At 44.2% G+C, this 20,113-nt stretch overlaps 1 protein-coding gene across 1 annotated transcript in view; it reads right to left on the reverse strand.

Annotated features, from left to right (window-relative positions):
* Positions 1–14,375: 14,375 nt before the first annotated feature.
* INTS7 (integrator complex subunit 7) overlaps positions 14,376–20,113 on the reverse strand; it is a 92,289-nt gene continuing 86,551 nt past the window's right edge. Inside the window, exon 20 of the mRNA XM_079941688.1 lies at positions 14,376–16,689. Within this exon, the coding sequence (XP_079797814.1) occupies positions 16,402–16,689 (288 nt within the window). The 3' untranslated portion in view covers positions 14,376–16,401. The remainder of the gene's footprint in view (positions 16,690–20,113) is intronic.

Here is a 20,113-nt window from a genome sequence, read left to right on the forward strand (position 1 = left end):
ATGTTGTATTAGTTTCTGCTGTACAGTGAAGTGAATCAGCTGTATGTCTACCTATATCCCCTCCCTCTTGGACCTCCCTCCCATCCCCCTCCATCCCACCCATCTAGGTCGTCACAGAGCACGGAGCTCAGCTCCCTGTGCTATACAGCAGGTTCCCACCATCTGTTTTACTCACGGTAGTGTATTCATGTCAAACCTAATCTCCCAATTCGTCCCACCCTCCCCTTCCCCCCCGTGTCCACAGGTCCATTCTCTATGTCTATGTCTCTATTCCTGCCCTACAAGTAGGTTCACCTGTACCATTTTTCTAGATTCCACATATATGAATTAATATACGATATTTGGTTTTCTCTTTCTGGCTTACTTCACTCTGTATGACAGACTCTAGGTCCATCCACATCTCTACAAATGACCCAATTTCATTCCTTTTTATGACTAATATTCCATTGTATATATGTACAACATCTTCTTTATCCATTCACTTATCGTTGGGCATTTAGGTTGTTCCCATGTCCTGGGTACTGTAAATAGTGCTGCAATGAACACTGGAGTACATGTGTCCTTTTGAATTATGGTTTTCTCAGGGTATATGCCCAGTAGTGGGATTGCTGGGCCATATGGTAGCTCTATTTTTAGTTTTTTAAGGAACCTCCATACTGTTCTCCATAGTGGCTGTATTAATTTACATTCCCACCAACAGTGCAAATGGGTTCCCTTTTCTCCACACCCTCTCCAGCACTTACTGTTTGTAGATTTTTTGATGATGGTCACTCTGACCAGTGTGAGGTGATACCTCACTGTAGTTTTGATTTGCATTTCTCTAATAATTAGTGATGTTGAGCATGTTTTCATGTGCCCCTTGGCCATCTGTACGTCTTCTTTTTATTTAAGCTCCATAAGTGATTTTGATGCACAGTCAAGTGAGGAAACCACTGACAAAGTATAAAAGACAAATAGGAGAGGAGAAATAAATTACACTGTTAGCTAAAAAGAAGTCTTAGAATTATCTGCACATTTTAAACTCTGTTTAGAGTTGATAACTAATTGTCTGTCTTTTTCAGGGCACTCAAAACGCTAATCTCAGGTTCTTTTCCTTCTAGAAAAGATGTATATGACTTCAGTGACATTTCTCTTACCTTGCAGTCTACACACACACCATGAATCATCTCCACCTGCCTCTGTGCTGAAGTCAGATTCTAAGTCAGGTCTTTTATCCTTTGACCACTGAGTAATCACTCTGGCCCCAGTCTGTTCTTTCAGGTCCAGGAAAACAATCTGATTAGGCTCTGGAAAATGGATTCACAGTGGCCCAAATCTCCACAGGTGCTCTATAAACCCGACTGCTAATGTTCAGCTTGGGAATAGCTGTCAGAGTCCTAGCTCTCCTTTTTAAATAACTGAGTGGCCTTGAGCAAATTGCTCAATCTCTAGGTCTCCGAGATGATTATTATTACCTGCTCATCACGCTTTACAAGGTAGTATTTCCTTCCTTATAGCAGTTCTCTTCGGAGTACCAGTGCAGTGTAATCAGAAACTTGCTGCAGTGGCCTTAACATTAAAGAAAATGGGTAGGAATGAGAAGCATAAATTTGAAGAGCATTTCATTGAGCCCCTAAGACACCAAGGTAGACCCTGTTACTTCTGTCTGCCCAGCACCTCCTTCCCCTCTTCTGGGGACAGAGCCTCCTTCCTTGGGGGAACTACTTCTTTCTCCCTCCATACGGTTCCGGGCCGCTGATCCAAGCGCCCTGGACTGTTCCTCTGGGGCCACAGGGGTGGACATGTGACCCCAGCTTAACCGTAACAACAGCCCACTCATCCGGCCACAGCAATTGGTCTGAGTATTCATCTAAGGACCAACTCCCTCCCTCCCCCCTTAAAAAATCAGGGATTTTTCTAAATGAAGCTGGTGGGGAAACTCTTCTTTCTGGTCAAATTGCTATATAACTGTGACACCAGAGCTGCCACATAAGAAGGATGGGAGGATGAGGCCACCATCCAGAGGTGAGGCTGTGAGAGACAGACATGGAAACGAAGAAAGAGAGTATGTTTTATGGTGTTAAGTTCCCTCCGATTAACTCTTTTTTAAAGAATAAATTTATTTATTTATTTATTTTTGGCTGCGTTGGGTCTTCGTTGCTGCACGCGGGCTTTCTCTAGTTGCTGCGAGTGGGAGCTACTCTTCGTTGCGGTGTGTGGCCTTCTCACTGCGGTGGCTTCTCTTGTTGTGGAGCACGGGCTCTAGGCGTACGGGCTTCAGTAGTTGTGGCACACGGGCTCAGTAGTTGTGGCTCACGGGCTCAGTAGTTGTGGCTCACGGGCTCTAGAGCGCAGGCTTGGTAGCTGTGGCGCATGGGCTTAGTTGCTCCACGGCATGTGGGATCTTTCCGGACCAGGGCTCGAACCCGTGACCCCTGCATTGGCAGGCGGATTCTTAGCCACCGCGCCAGCAGGGAAGTCCCCCTCTGATTAATTCTAAATCCAAAGAATTCTTTGGATTCTTTGAGCTACCCCAATATTTCCACCCCCCAAAGCCTCTTTTTCACTTAAGCCAGTTTTAGAATTTCTGTCACTTGCAACCCAGAGTCTTGATGAACAGAAATACTCTGACAGCTTTCCTCTCTACCACACACTTTTTGAGACTTCAAAAATGTGAGGCTCTGTGTATCGGTGAGCTCAGTGTGCTGTTGTCTTTCCTAGATCAGCGTTGGAAGGTTCTGGTGTAATATTTCCCAGCACCCCCTTCTCTGTGAGAAGTTGGCCAAGAGGGAAGTTGCATGTGGGTGGTGGCGGTGAAACAGCAGCCATCACGCTCTGAAGGCCACTGTTGGCTGGAGCTGGTGAGGGACACACCGAGAGGCAGCCAGGCTCGTGTGTGTCCCTGCTCTTCCCCGCTCCTCTGTGACTGCCGGCCCTGCTGACCAACAGTGATGCCCCCATATACCATGAGATGCTTTGCTGCAAACTCACAGAGGCAGTAGCTACAAAGAGCCACGTCCTTCCAAAGATTGCACCCCAGCCCCTTGGTGGCCCCAGTCCAGCAGCCAGCCCTGCCTTGCTCTTCCTTGTAAGCTCTGCTTTGTTCACCCGCACCATGGCTGGTGAATGACTTTTCGGTGATCCTTCACCGAACTTTCAGAAGAAAGAAAGAACTTTCAGTTCTTTACTTGCCCAGCTCCTCCCACAATTGTGTATGATCTAATTCTTATAGTATTAATAAATTCCTTATTCCATAAGACTCATAGTGGTTCTGCTTCCATAACTTAACCCTAAGACAAATGTCATTGGGTGAACCCTAAGGAGCTCCCCGCTTCCTTTCTTTGCTTCAAGCCCACACCTAGTCCTCCCGTCTCCGTGGTGCTGCTCCCCTCTGGTTGTTCATCTTTCCACACCTCCATGTGTTCATGGGAAGATCTGATCCTGTTCCTGCTCATCTTACCATTGTGTTATTTGCTGTCTCAAGCTACTCTTGCCTGTGGCCTCTGCCTGCTTCACTTTTACACTATTTCCTACTCTCCAGTTCAATCACAAGACTGTCTGGCAGGTGGCCTGGAGATTTAACACAGACTGGCATCCAGCTAAGGCGAAAGCCAGGACGGCCTGCCCAGAGCCTCCCCCTACTGATTTCCAGTTAGGAAATATCATCAGAGAAGGAAATAAATACCTTCAATGAGAACTTAATGGACACTCTGTGTTGCCCACAGATGCCAAAAAAAATATTTTAAAAAATGAATTAACATAGCAGGAACTATTTGATGTGAAAATTATCAGGGAATATTTAAAAAATCAACATGGTATGCTGTTGGCCCATCGAATGCTCCATGAACAGCCCTGAAATTTCCACTGGGATGGGTTCAAGGTCTCTGCCAGTTCTGTGATAATGGCTCAAAGACCAGAGCTATTAACCCCAGCCTGGCCATTGCTCAATATGCGACCCTGGTTGAGTCAGCTGGTCTACATGGATTAATGAAGTAGACAGAGAAAGATTTAAGAATCATGGTATCTCAGGCTTGGAAGCAACATGAGGAGTTATCCCTAATTCAGGCAGCTGACCCTTGCTTATCTCCAGCCAACCCCTTTGGCTTTGCTCGACTCCTCCCTCAACTGGGGCCCTGTGGCCATGTACCACTGTCCCATCACTGCAGGCAAAGGCTGGGGATGGTGACTTAGGCCTCTGTTGGGACTCTGTCCAAGAGTTGGGACAACTGTCTAACAGTGGAATTTTCTCCATACTTATTTAGGCACCTTAAATTTTTAAAAGAACACTCCTGCCCAGTTTGACGTGAGACATGGACAGCAGGAGAGGACTGAGAGAACTGGGAACGTGCAAGAGGAAGAAGAATGTATTACAAACAAGAATCAAGCAAGTAGCTGCTGGTACTGGGCATCTAATACTTCCTACATACTTTATATCTGTGTTGACATTTAATCCTCACAACAACTCTATGAGGTAGTGGTGTTTTCTCCAATTTACAAATGAAAGAATTGAGACCCAGTGATCTCCAGCAATGTGCCTTGAATTGCACAACTGGTAAGTGGCAGATTTGGGATGCCAGACACTTTGGGGTGACCCCGACCTCTGTTCTTTTTCCATGTATAATCCTATCCCTCTCTACCCATCTCTCAGTCATGCTTGATTAAGGGGCTTTTCCAGGTTTCTGGTCAGAAGGAAATTGGAAGCCAACACATCATATCATTATATCATCTATCATCCCATATCATATGTCATGTCATGTCCTATCATATCACATGCATGGTTGGCTGGGTAAATTTATGATTAAACAATGCAGTTTTCTTTCAGCCACACAGATTTAGTGTTTCTCACCTCTTCCTTTTGTCATCTACATACATTCCCCAGGTGTATAACTCCTCTGGGTATTTGGACAGGGTGGATTCTGCCAGGCCAATGAAATCAAGGTCAGGTGACCTGACCAGGTAAACCAGGTGAGCAGTGGCCTTTACTTGACGTTGGTTTGACAAGGTTTATTTGGTTGCCCTACACATCACACCTGTCCTACATCTGTCCTCAGAACCTCCTGGAGAGCCATGGGCAGCCAGCAGAGCCCTCACTACAGCCTACATTAGAAAATAACTTGCCCTAGTCAGTTTGTGGCAAAGCTGGTCCCAGAGGCCAAGTTCCCTGACTCTCGTTGCATGTTTAAATGCTTCTTTCATGTATATATAGGATGAATCTTTACCCATGCCTAATGCTGATTTCCAGAGCAGGGTCGAGGGCTTTAGCCACCCCCTCTTCACCTCCACCAGCACCCCATGCCCACACACACTCACCTCCTTCTTTCTTATGAATAGCTGATGTTTTCCCAGGTCAGATAAAGTCCTACGCAAACATGGCAAGCAGGTTCTCAAGCCCACTTTCAACCATGAAGGTTCCTGGGTAGAAACTCTGGAGCCACTAGCACATGTGCCTGTCTCTTCCAGGAGCCACCATTATTTTGCTTTGTAGATTCTGCCCTTCTTCCTGTCAGAGCCATGTTTAAACATCGTTTTCCACTCCAGGATGACCAGGTTGTTATGGTGACTTTGTTTTTCATAGACACAGTGCATCTGGCTGGTTTTCCCAAGTTTCTGACCAGAGGTAGCAACGGCGGGTCAAGGTGTGGCCCAGATGACTTTTCGGCTATATAGATTTTAGAAGCAAAAGTGGCCATGAAATTTCCATTATCTAGAGACCTGTCTTCATCCTACAGAGAATGAAAAGAACTGAGATTTGCTAAGGCCAGTTCTTTGCTTCTTTTATGCAGAAGGGAAGCGGAAGTAATGGCCACTTCGCCCGAGAACCCAGCAAATGGGCTGGGCTCACTCCAGCAGGGAAATTTCACCGAAGTGAGAACACCTGAGGGAAAACACCGGCCCACCCACCACGACCAAATGAACTCTCCAGCGGTAGGCTGGCATGGGCTCCCCTCTCCCAGGGGTTGTTGATTGCTCAGGTTTTACAATCCTCAAGCCCTGTGCCAAGGAGCTTTTGTGGTTTAAACCAATGTGCTTCTGGAAATAAGTGCCCTTATTATTCCTAGTTCATATTATTTGCCATGCTCTTATACCACGGTGACATAATACCCTTTGTGCAGCTGTGCAATAAGAGTCCTTTCAGGATCCTCTAAGAGCTTTCTAATTAGGACCACAACCACACGACAGAGAAACTGAAGAACAGAGACAGGGATGACAAAGCTTCGCCTTGGTCACAAAGGAGTCCAGCCCAATTCTGACTCCTACTCGGAGGCTGTACGGTCAGGGCTAGGCCACTAGTTTAGGAAGGGCACCTCTGCAACATTGGCTGCAGAATTATTAGGCTGCCTGAGTGCTGGGTCCTTTGTAGTAGGGTCACCTAAGTAGTTGAGTTATTGAGTTGAGGACCAGAAATATCCAGCATTAGTTATGCAATAGTTCTTGAGTTTACAGTTAGTTCTCAGTGGCTAGGCTCCTAGGACCAGTTAACTCTATTAAGGCTAGGTCATTAGAAACTGAATTCTGCATTAAGTAATTCAACTCAAATGACTGCCTACTATGTTCCAGGCACCATGCTGGACAGCAGGCATGCAAAGATGAACTCCCAATCCTCCCGTTGGATGTTCACAGTTTAGATAGAAGGCGAGATAGCTACGTACACAGGGAGATACACATAAGCAGAGAGTAGACCAGAAAGCTAGGGTAGCACCCAACTCTGGGGGGGCTTTCAGGTAAAGTTTCTTGGAGAGGAGGACTTTCAACCTGGGTAAACCTACAGAGATGGACTGAGCTTGCTAAGCAGAACCATGGGGGAGAAGAAGCATCGCACACTGAATGCCAAGTGCCACAAGGGTGCAGAGGTGTGAGATGCACTGGGGTTCAGGAAACAATGAGAATGTCAACACGTCTAAAGCGGCAGCCATGGTTATCTCACTGTTCTTTCTCTTCTGTTTTTATAGCCAAAACGCTATCCCTTTTCACTCTCAATGTCTTATTTTGGATGTTAAAAAGACTGAACATTGGGTTGTTTTGTCTTTGCGTATTGCTTTAACCCTCCACTTCTCCTTAGGGCATTGTGGATGTCTCTGACTAGGGAAAGATCACAAATTGGGGAATGTCCAAAAGAAAAGCAGAAAGATGAATATTTCACTGCATTATAAGGACGTAAGGGCAGTTCAGGGAACCTTGGACAGGAACTCAGCTAGGCTGTCCTTTTTTACTGTTTGTATGTATAGCAAAAAACATGGTCTTGGATGACTCCCAAGGTTACCTGTCACAGGTCCAGCCATCCAAAGGGAGTCTGTGGTCCAAAGCTCGCAGGGTAGAAGTATAAAGGAAAGCAGATGGGGGGTGGGAGGTGAGGGGAAAACATGAGCTGGCCGGCAATCTAATAGGTGACCCGCAGAGGAGTGAAAGCATCAGCGTGGAGCTCTCCGAGTCTGATTTGCGCCTGGCTCTGGATTGGAGTGGTGAGAATCCAAGGCCACCTCTGCCTTCCTCTCCTTGCCTTTGTCTTCCTTGGCATCTTACGTTGCCCACTCCACCTCCCACAGGGTCTTTCAGGCAGCTCTTTATACACGAGCTCAGTCTATGAGAAGGACAATGGAGTGGACTGCTCAAGTCTCACCTGAGTGCGACTGGCACCCCAGCACCTTGGCACTGTGGACAAACATGGATCAAGCTTACACACATGACAACCACCAACCAAAGCTTCCAGAGAGCAGGGACTCTACCTGCTGCAGTGTTGGCATATAACAGGTGCTCAATCAGCCCTTGAAAAAGAAAGGCAGGGAGAGAGAAAGGGAAGGAGGGAGGAAGGTGCCCCCAAAAAAGCTGGCTGGCAACAGTGAAACCCAAATCACCCAGAGCAACAACATAGTCCACATTCTGATCAAGAGAAGGCTGGTGCAGGAGGAATGTGAAGGTGACTCTAAAGAAAAAGACAGATGATGGGAATTCCCTGGCAGTCCAGTGGTTAGGATTCTAGGCTTTCACTGCCGGGGTCCTGGGTTCCATCCCTGGGAAACTAAGATCCTCTAAGCTGCGCGGCTGGAAAAAACATAACAAAACAAAAAACGGATGAACAGGCCTTTTTTTAAAATTTTTACTTTCTTGCAAGTCTAGGCTCTGGTTCCCTCCCTACTGCCTCAGACCTCAGATCAGAACCTGAGCTGCACTCCAGGCCCCCCACAATGGCAGTGGTGTGTGCTCCTGCCTTGACACTGCTTGCAGCTCAGAAATAGTAGGTGAACACTGAGTCAGTAGGCAGACCAGCTGGGACTGCTCCACACAGGGATGTGAACCAGGGCTGGGGGCTGGAGAATAGTCACGAGGGGTGGGACGGCGGAGGGAGCCGTTTTTTCTCATCAGCGGGACATGGTCACATTAGCCACTACATGTCCACCTTTATGCTGACTCCGAGGGCCAGGCAGGCTAACTGCTCCACACAAGATTGAACATGATACAGGTCATGGAGGAACCCTGGGCTTGGCTGGAGAATCAGAACACGGAGGGATCGACAAGGGTTTCAGTGATGGAAAAGAGTTTTCAGGTGGTGGGAAAATATGAACAAAGTCACGATGGTGAGAGTGTGCAAACCAAGCTCGTGGGATGCCCAGGAAGCTAGTTTTATTACAGGCTGGGATACACACAGAGATGGGGTGAGAGGTGAGGCCTGGCTGCCACGCTGGAGTCTCACTGTGGAAGGGTTTAAATGATATACTGAAGAATTCACGCTGTATAGGGAACCCAATGGGAATTAAGATTTTGGACCAGATGAGTGAACTGGGAAGCAGTGGGAATAAGGATTACTCAGAGGAGGCAGACACTAGCAGCAGGAAAAACAGGAAGTGAAAGTGATATTCCAGGAAGATATAATGAGGCTGTGAACTAGGGTGACGGTAGTGGCAACAGGAGGGAGGCAACACTGTGAAGGACAGTCCCCCATCCTCCAAAGTAGGCCAGCTCTTCTCCCTGCCTAGACACATATCTCATACACACACAGAGACACACTTAGGAGGCGAGAGAAAACATAACCTCTTCACCACCCCCCTCCTCTCAGCTGTCAATTTTTGTCCCTTGAAGTCCTCAAACCTGGGACATCATCTTTAAGGCAGAGATGATCTGAAACATTACTGTTTTAGGAAGCTGACGTTTCTTTCCCCGGGGTTCTCTGGGCCACCAGGCCACGCTGGCCACTCCACCACTGACACGGAAGGCAAGCAACGTTTGGTGGGCCCGCCAGTAGCCGGCTTTGTGCATGTATTATTACCTTTAATCCTCACAACTCTTCAACAGGCAGGTATTAGCCCCATTTCACAGACGAAGAAGCCAAGGCTCACAGAGATGTTATGAGAGTAAATAGAGACTCGGAGAACAGCCAGGGGGCTGACGTGGGGTGTGGGACAGTGGACAGAGGTGTTTGTTCTCATTAACAGGACATGGTAATTTTAGCCACCATTTGTCCACATTCATGCCAACCCCAAGAGTCAGGCAGCAGAACATACACGAGACTGGATTTGATACTGGTCTCAGAGGGAGACGGAGCACCACGTCTGGTTGGAGGAATCAGGGCCAGGGTTTCTGCTGGGTCTGGAGGGGCAGATGGGTTTTTCAATGTGGTGTAGCTGGGGTCAGGGGAGGCTGCATTCTGCTTAAAGCTATTTCCCTATGACCAAGGCTTTGGGGAGCTTTCTATACTCTCAAACACAGAATTGAAGCAGGAGGTTAAGACTGCCGTGAGGGGTTTAGCTGGGATGTGAGGAAAGGGTTAGTGAACTGGGAAGGTGGTTAGATACCAAAGGAGCAGACTTTCAGGCTGAGAGAGCTTTTCCAAAGGCCACACAGGAAACAGCAGCGACTCTGATCTGGATGGTCCCGTCTAAACACATTCCTCTCCACTTTCACTGGAGAAAATGATCAGCTACCAAGGAAGCTAAGGCCGCCCTGGCATAATCAAGGCCAGGGTGGGTTTCCCACAGCCTGTGCAAAAACAAGCAGTGGCATGGCCGTGAACCCAGGGAACTTGTCTATGACTGTATTCCCAGTTCCTGGTACCCTGTACGTGTTCAATCAACATTTGGTGAAGAATAAAAGATCACCTGTTTCCAACATTGTTTGTGTCCTTGTTGGCTGTGCCTTTTGCACAGATCTGAGAAATCTGAGCTCACAAACGCCTGCTCAGACGAATGGACAAATGCTGACTGAGCTACAGTGCCCTGTGATGTCAGCTGAGTTACCTTGGTGCTTAGGATGAAGGAAAAGTGCTTTCCATCAGCTAACCTGGTCAGCATGCAGGGGAGAGAGGCAGGGGGAGGCGGTGCTTGGGGGAGACGCATGGGCCCCCTCCTGCACCAAGGGCCCTCAAGGAGATTCCAGACGTGCTTACTCCCTGAGAGAGACAACTCCAGGCAGGGCTAATACTCTCTTGAGCATCCCGGGGGACACTGTAACCACTAAGTAGGACAGATATGATCTTGCTTAAGTGATTCTGTGATTACAGTCATTTCTCCCTAATGCCCTGATACCTTGAAACGTGACATTGAGGGGTTCGTGTCCTCCAACGGCCTGGCCAGAAGCAGTAGTTTCTGCAACAGGAGACAATATTTAATTCTGAGTGTAAGCTCCTATCTCCTCAAGGCTAAATACTGACTTCACACTTTAGGAGTGTACCTTTTTTCCAAATGCTCTTTTGTTCCTCTCTGGCTTCCAAGTAGTAGCTACCCAACTGTCTCTGCTTATGTCAAAAAGAGGCTCTCTGAGGAGGAAAGGACACTGCATTTGAAGTGCTGGAAAAGGAGAAAATGCCACATGACGGCCAGTTTTCTAATTACCTAAGAGCCTGTCCTGTTACATATAAGGGAGGTGCTACTAGAATTTCAGAAATGGCATCTTTTGTGCTCTGTCAACAGCTTTTATAAAGCCCTCTCCACATTCTCTAAAAATAGGTCTTTTCTGTCAAATGAGACGGCAAGTTGCTTGAGGGGTCTCCCTGTCAGTTTCCTTTTGCATTTCTCACCCCAGTTCAGGGCCCGGCATTGTCAGGAAAGCCCCTCTCCCCAACTTGCACTTCTACAGTAGCCTTTTCATCTGCTTCTCCTGTCAAGTGGGAGAAGGGGCTGGGGGGATTTCAGAACTAACCCTCCTAATCACAGGACCGGCTGCCTTTGCTAGGTGGGAGGGGAAAGCAAGGATGGGGGACACAAGTGTTAACAAGTCGCCATCACTTTGCTCATCTCCTAAGTGTGAGATGACACATAAACAGAAAGCATCTTTAGCCTCACTGCTTCCAGTGGGGGAGCTGGGGGTGGGAGTGGTAGAAATTGAGGCAGCCCGGCCTACTTTCACTTTCCATGATCTTAGGAAACAGGAAAAGCAAACATTGGTATCTTCTCATAATTCCTCAGTCTAACTCAGTTCTATTTTACTTGTCACAGTCTTCTATTTTAAATTTCTTTCTTTAAAATACAAATAAGCCACAAATAAGCTTCATCAAAATCCACAAACGAAATCTCCCGAGAAAACCAAAAGGTAGAGAGTATTTCTTCTCTGCTTACGATCTGAATTTTGAGGGTACTGGGTAGATGTTCATCTTCCTGATTGTTCTGATTCATTTGGTATTATCTCACATTTATAATTTTATTAAGAAAAAATGATCTGGAAACAACAATAAAAAGATTTTTAGTCTCAGTTTGCCAGCTAAGTATCACTAGACAAAAGCTAGACCCGTACTCATGATCTATGAAGAAGACAATCCCCAAACTCATTTCACCAAGTCTCAATCTTTAACTAGACCTAAATAATAAGCAAAGAACGCAATTATTGCACAACAAACTGGACTGTGCAGGAGAGAACTGCTCTGGGAGAGATTAGCAAGTAAGCAGGAGGATAAGGGAAAAGATATAGACTGAAAAAATGTTTTGTAACTGTAGTAGATTTGAAATAAGTAAATCTACATTTCGCATTCTTCATTATCTGTGAAAATCAATGACTCCAGATCTTGGTATGTTATTTAAGAAAAAAAACATGATTTACCCTCTGTTTAAATCTGTTACAATTAAACATCAAATTGCTCATAGAATGAGTAGACTGGGAGGCACCACAGGATAGTGGACTAATGCCAGTTAAGCCAATAAAATACACAGCCCATGGAAAGGTCTTTGTGTTCCTGGGCAAGAAATGGAAGGGAAGACCACTGCCTCCTGGAGTGCTGTTGGCAGGAAATCTAAGCCAATTCACCAGACTTTGGGACTTCTCAGTACTCCCATCATACTTTCACTGTTGGTGACTGATAAAACCTAAATCCAAGGGCACATTATAGAGAGAACAGGGCTAGGTGGTTGAGCAACACAGTACTGTATTATCTGAAGCAAAGCAAACACACGAACCCCCGATGCCTTCCTTGTCATCCACACTCTTCCACGTGAAAGCTTTGGTGCATCAAATAACTCCAGTGTAGACACCTTATCTAGAAACCTACTTAAGGACTATCTAGGTCCTAAGGTAGTAGTGAATCTCATTTCTTCACTTATTACTCTTGCACTGTCCAGTTCTACAGGCAGTAGCCACATGAGGCTATTTAAGTTTAACTGAATTAAAAGTAATAAACGATTCAGTTACTCTAGGCTTACTTTAGATACTCAACAGCTCTATGTGGCTAGTGGCTATATTGGATAGTACAGACTTAGAACATTTCCATCATCTCAGAAAGTTCTGTCAGACAGCTCTGCATATACTCTGTATACCAGATGGCAGGGTCATCTTATTCTCAGTATACTGCTGGCATGTATTGGCACAAAAAGATCAAGTGACCTATCCAAGGATCCATGGCAAGTGAGTCGTATAAATAGAACTTAAACTGACATCTCTGGGACCCTAGACTGAAGATCTTGTTTGGCTGTTTTGTTCTTCTCTGAATCATATTTCAATGTGAAAAGTGACTGACAGCCTTCAGTTGCAAATTACCTGCTACCTTGGTGGGTTTGAGCTGGAAAGCCGCATCACAAGATCTCTTAGTTTAAGTTGGACTACAATAGTACTTTAGTTTCTAAATAGTCAATATACTATGGCCGTTACCACTGAAGGTAATCAGTACTTTTGGAAAGTATTTTCATCATTTTCTTTGTACGTTTTTCTTTAAATATTTTAATTAAATAGGATTTCAGCACTGCAGTAGACAGAAATTCCATTTTGTTTAGGTCAACAGTAAGCTATTTTGTTCTTAATCAATGTACCCAAAATGAATATGAGGGGAGATAGCTTAAATGTGTGTTGACTAGCAGAGAAAAGGTAACTTTTATTTTGAATAAATAAAATGCTAAGGTTAAGAACTGATCTATGGACTTCCCTGGTCATGCAATGGTTAAGAATCCGCCTGCCAATGCAGGGGACATGGGTTCGATCCCTGGTCTGGGAAGATCCCAAATGCCGCGGAGCAACCAAGCCCGTGCGCCACAACTACTGAGCCTGCGCTCTAGAGCATGTGAGCTGCAACTACTGAGCCCACATGCTGCCACTACTGAAGCCCACATGCTCTAGGGCCCATGCTCTGCAACAAGAGAAGCCACTGCAATGAGAAGCCCACACACCACAACGAAGAGCAGCCCCCGCTCGCTGCAACTAGAGAAAGCCTGCACACAGCAACAAAGACCCAACACAGCCAAAAAAATAAAATAAATAAAATAAAATAACTTATTAAAAAAAAGAATTGATCTAACACTGTGAAAAATAATACTAGGGAGGATAATAATAGCGGTAATAATAACAGCAAACACTCATGTGTATCTGCTTACTATGTGTGAGGCACATTCTAACTGCTTTATATATATCAATTCTGTATTAACTTGCTTAATCCTCACACCTAACCCATGAAGCACTATTATGCTTCCTGATCTGGGGAATAAGGAAACTGAGGCATAGAGAGATTAAGTAGCTCATCCAAGGCCACAAAGTTAGGTAGAGTTAGGGTTTGGAACTGGACAGAGTGGCTCCAAAGGTTGGGCTTTTAGCCACCAGGTTATACTGCAAAGTCACTAAATACTGGGAAAAATCAGTCCTGTCTTCTTAAATCAATCGGCCAGTGCCCTTATTACTCATATTTCTAAAATCAGGGAACATGTTCACTTCATAATCAGTATGTTTATCTTTCTTTTCTGCATCTTTCCTTGAGTATTCTTTTCCTTTTCATTCATGAGTGTACTGTTGAAATTATAAACAGTTTCCCCCCACCTCAAATAACTGTTTAACAGTTGATGCCAAAAATGCAGTAGATATTATACCAAAAATAAAATCGGTGTCCTAATTCCAGATCTAATGGACATCCTAAAATAAAATAGCCTTTTTTGCTTCACAGAGTTACTTTTCACTCCAAACTGTTTGGATTTGTTTTTATTTTAATAATTCCTTTCCAATTTGTGCCAGGGGCTCTATAATATACCAAATCAATCAGTTTATAACTACAGCTATCAAAAGCCTATCTTTTAAGAATATAAAATACGGGAAGGTCTCAAAGTGAACTGGGGGAATTGGTGGTTTACAAAATTTGCTTCTTTTCAGACAATTCTGCCTTGAAACAGCACCAGAAACCTAAAATTAACATTGTAAAATTTCATTCTGAAAATAGCCACTTTAAAAGAAAAGAAAAGAAAAAGATTTTTTCAATTTAAGAAAGAACTTTTTTTTTTTTTTTGTCTTTAGTCTTTCAGATAACAAAACTCTAGACTGGAGTCAAGAGGTCCTGTCTAATCCAGTCATTTTACAGACAAAGAAACTTCCGTCTACAGAGATGATGACACTTGCCCAGGTCACAGGGCTAACTCTTTGGAGCCTACAGTGGAACCCAGGCTTTCTGGTCAGCTCTTTCCATACCTGGTAGAAGGGCAAGAGGTCCTGCACACGTCCCCCACTACTCTCTAGCAATTCTTCCTAAGGCTTATGTTCCCAGATGTTGTCATGCCTGTGCACATCATGTACTGCGTACATCTGGGCATCAACCACAGTGGACACTGTAGATCTACACCGTTTTATGACAATGCCCTGGCCACTGGCAGAAGTGCTGTGCTGGGACAATAGCTCATGAAGCCAAGAGATCTTAGAGGGACACGAGTTGCCTGCCAATCACTTTCAGCCCTGGAGGCCACATTACACACACACAAAAATCCCCCAAACTCATTTTTTTCCCTTTAAACTCTATCCCTCCTTTGAGTCAATGTCGACTTTAAAGAGAAAACGGCAAAATGAGCAAAGCAATTGAGAGATTTATTTTAAAAGAAAACTTCCAGGGAATGTGCCCTGCGCTTCACCTTGGGAGCTACTTCCAGCCCAAGTGCCCATATCATCAGTGTCTGCAATCCTGTGATCCCTGATGTCTAGAAATCATGACCCTGAAGCACTGAACAATCCCAAATCAAGAAAGAACAGTTAAATTACATGTAGTATACTGTGTTAAGAAAGTGTATTATTATTATATTTTATAATGGTTTTCCACCAGTATTGACATAGAAAAAAAGGGGGTTTTCTGGCTAACGAGAAAACTTCTATTCCCTGAGCATTCCAACTAACTGAGGGTGTATTATAGAGAGACTGCTGTTTCTAGACAATCAAGTTTAGCACTACCTAACTTGCCAAGAAGAATCTAAACCAATCAAAGGAAAAGATCTGCCCTCCTAACATTAAATGTGATTTTTTTCATTCTTAGAAACAATAAAAAAAGTCTGTATTACATAAAATTGCACATATATTAGAAAAAACAAATTATTAATTTCCAATCTTTCTATGTAATTGTTAGCTGCTCTTTGGGTCAATTAAACACTAAAACAATAAATTACGATTGCTTTAGCAGAGAATAGATAGGTAAACAGGTGAAATAATACGGCAGGATGTTTCCTTTCTGCTAGACTGCAGGCTCTCATAATCCACAACACTGGATGTTTCAGGGGACACTTCCAAGTCCAACTACGGGAGTACTCAGTTTCTACTACCCTGGGTAAACCCGGCACATACTGGTCAGAACTTCCAAAGGCCCAGCTCAGAATTAGAGGTCTATGTCAGGCAGCAAGTGATATATTTTGGTAGGAAAGCAGTCAAATTTACTAATTCAATGATCCCAATATGTGACTTTTCCTGAAAGAAAAAGAGAAGGCTCAGCAAAAATAAAAGTAATAATAGCAAAACAATGAAAGTGCTGAATAGGAGATGAAGGACTTGGTTTAAGAAGAAATAAGGGGAAAAAAATCTTTCTGGTTAGGAACCCAATGATTTCTCCAAGTAAATTTTTAAGAAAAGAAATGTTTTTTTCAGAATGTTCTATCACAGAAACCAATGAATAAACGGACTCCATATTCTAACTTTTGTACCTTTATCCATATGAAAAAGCAAACTATTTTTGCTAATTTGCTCAGTTCCTGGAAAGTCTGTAGTGCCTCTGTTGCACGGCTAAAACCGCGTGTAGGCATTTCGCTGCTGCTGCTGTTGTAACGGCTGCTGGACTTGCTGCTGCTGCAGGCGAATCTGCTGTGAATAAGGGTCTTCCAGGGATTTTACAAATATGGTGGTTCTGGGACCAGTCTTCCATACGATGCCGTTGGCGTCTTTCACGGAAGATTCCACTGTAATGTTGTGTGTGCCAAGGATAGCAAAGTTCAACAGGAATTGAGTACTGAAGTAATCATTATGAGGCTCAACCCTCTGCTCCATCTCATTGGTCATATTGTCAATGGGTATCTGGAATGAAAAAAATCGTTAAATAACAATAGCTAACGTTTCCTGAGTGCATGCTGTGAGCCAGGACCTGTTTTAAGTGGTATTTAAATCTTTGCAAACAACCAAAAGGTAGGTACTAATATTATCCTTGTTTCACGAACGAGGAAGCTGAGGTGGGGAGGTTAAGTAACTTCTCCAAGGTCATACAGCTAATGAGTGATGACGTTGGCATCTGATAACAAAACTCTAGACTGGAGTCAAGAGTCTGGCTAACTCCAGAGCCTGTACTCTTAATATCAGGTAACACTGCCTCCTCACTAGAAGGAGCCTGAGTAAAAGGAGCTTTCTCAGCCCCTCTGATGAGGTCTTTCTGCCTTGGGAAGCAGTTCAGAACATGCCACCCCAAATACGCTGCTGTGGCATAGCGATTATTTTGAGCTAAAGGCACTTGAAAAACAACAGGTACAGAAAGGGCTCTCTGACCTGCCCCTTTTTACCTAAAACATAAATCAGATTTTCCATGAGAAAGGTAAACCTCCCTGCACCAAAAAAGAGAAGACTATCACCAGAGACTGGAAATCGATGTTGAGATGGATCTGTACGAACCAACCTAAGAAAATAACCCGTATCTTCCACTAGTCTCCCCCAATGCCCCAACAGATCTCCTAGTCATTTTACTTACTGTCCCTAGCCCCAAACCCTCTGTCTTGCCATTTTGTCAGGAATTTATCATCTGTGTGACTAAAAGGTATCTAAGCTTTCTGTTCTGGTCACTTTTTCGGGTCGTCATCCTCCTGTGAAGACTCCCATATATATGTAAAATTCTAATAAAACTGGCATGCTTTTCTCCTGTTAATCTGCCTTAAGGTCAGTTCAATCTTAGGCCTAGCTGGAGACCCTAAGAGGGTAAAAGAGAAATTTCTCCTCCCCTCTCCTTGTTCACCCAACCCCAACTCCAATTCCCATCTTTCTTTAACCTGTGAAGAGATATTCTAAAGAAACTGGATGCAACCACCTGTTTCAGTGAGTTTAAAATCTGAAAGACTAAAAAAGAACATAACGCTATGCAAATATATGGTTTTTCCCCTCCTAGCTAGTCTGATTTTATATTACTTAAGTAATGTAGTGATTCTTCCCTCCTTTAACAAATTAACTTTAGAACTTGCATGTTGCTTACTTAAAAATCAGTGTTTTGTTCAGATGGGCAGTACAACATATTATGAAACACAGATTTATGAATTCATTTATGTATTTAGCTAGATACTCATACCTTTGTCCTTCAAAGAACAGAGTAACACCTGCAGGTGTATCTCTTCTTGTACCCAAGATGAAGTATGTCAAGAGAGACACTTATTCTAAGAATGCATATACAGGTAATCAGAATGAATATTTGATTAGATTGCTCTATGTTTATGTGTGTATTTCTGTTGTGTAATTAATTATATAAATGTGCCCTGAAGCTTCGTGTCTCAATAAGCAGTTATCATGAGGTCAGTTTTCCAGAGACACTGATCTGTAACATTAATGAAATGAAGTCACCACAAATTCAAGATCTTAAAATTATTTATAAGTCCTTTTTTTGTTTTTTGTTTGCACATTCAACTTCTGTAGGATTTTTATTTCTGTAAAGAATATGCACACCAAACAAGAACTTCCTTAAAAGGACCAGAAATAGGCCTAGTAGGCAACCTGATCACTCTGAACGCATGATGCATTTTAAGTTGCAAACTCACTGCAAGTAACATTACAAAGCAATCATGTACTACCTGGCTTATTACGTCAGCTTCTTGACTTTAACCAGTGCCTCCTGAGAGGTAAGTCAACAATGAGAAGACCAGTAGTACTTCTCGACTTGAATGGTTTTTTTAAAAACAGTAAAAATCACTATATACAAGGACAAAGAGAATCATGGTTACTGTTCTTTCAAACTCAAAATGAGCAGAGAGCTGCAGACAGGGATAAGCTGACTATGTAAGTTCTCCTTATGATCTTCTGTGACAAGAGAGATCACTGAAACATAAGAGAGTTGTACTAAATACAGTAAATGATTTTTTTCATTATTCACCAAATATCTACTGAGTGGCTACATAAGGTGCCATGCTTTGTGCCCTCGAAGTCAAAAGAGAGGGAGAGAATGAAGGCTGAGCCTTCTCAGAGTGGGTACAGAGCCCCGGAGAGAGAGAGAAAGTTACCAAAGTAAGGAAAGTAGTAATGGCTTAAACCAGACCTTCCCTTGGCCTTTTAGCCTAAAACCACCAAAGAGAATAAAATGCTCTCATTTTATATCTTTACTGATACCCCTTTCCTTGCTCTGGACCTCAGTTCAAGGGTGCCCACAAATAAACCCAGACATGACCAATTTGGACATTTAAACAACTCTGTTCATACAACTGTGCACTTGTTCACTTGTTCCATTTACTGTGAATAAACCACCAAGGGACTAGAAAGAAATGTCTAAAGAAAGGAACATTCTACATTTGGAACATTGGTGTTTCACAGGCACAGATTCAGAATCTTAGCTTTGGCTAACAAAGCAAGCGTGATTTTGGTTAACCTACCTCATGATTTCTCAAAGTAGCAAATTTCTAGGGTTAAACCCTTAACGAAAGATTTTACTTCATCTGATCACTGTATGTCAATATAGTATACTTTTTTTTTTTTTTTCCGCGGTACGCGGGCCTCTCACTGTCGTGGCCTCTCCCGTTGCGGAGCACAGGCTCCGGACGCGCAGGCTCCACGGCCATGGCTCACGGGCCCAGCCGCTCCGTGGCATGTGGGATCTTCCCGGACCGGGGCACGAACCCGTGTCCCCTGCATCGCCAGGCGGACTCTCAACCACTGCGCCACCAGGGAAGACCAATATAGTATACTTTTTTTGGAACATGCTAAAATTTACTTAAAACAAAGGAAAAATAAATAGATGTGTTCTTTTGGGGTCAGGGGGTTAGGGAGAAAGTTATTCCCCACTCCTGATGCTTCCCTCCATGTGGAGGGACATTTCATTAGATGAACAGTACTGGTCTCTAGGGGAGAAGGTGCATCCTACTGATTGGTAAGTTGTGGGGTGGGGACTGGGCCTGGGGAGCTAAGCACCTTCTCTCTCCCTTCTTTGGGCTTCAGGGTACTGCTCCTCCCAGTTTTATAGGGGCAGGCTCTCTGTATACTGGTGGAGGCTGGTGGGAAAACTCAATTCAGAGCCACAAGGCTAGGCAGTCCTTGCTGCCAGGCACCTGAGCTAGGTTTCTCCCCAGCTCTAACAGTAGTGACACTCATATTTTGATCTCTGCCTGCCTGGATGCTTTGTCTATCAACTGGTTCGGGCAGGGAAAAGAGAAGTGTTGTTTATCAGCCCCCTTACACCCTAATACGTACTTTTAACTTATGTCCATCTGATCCCTTGGGAGGTATAACTGCAATCTGCTTAACCATGAAAAAAGACTGGAAA

Source organism: Stenella coeruleoalba, assembly GCF_951394435.1.
Source record: "Stenella coeruleoalba genome assembly, chromosome: 1".
NCBI lineage: Eukaryota > Metazoa > Chordata > Mammalia > Artiodactyla > Delphinidae > Stenella > Stenella coeruleoalba.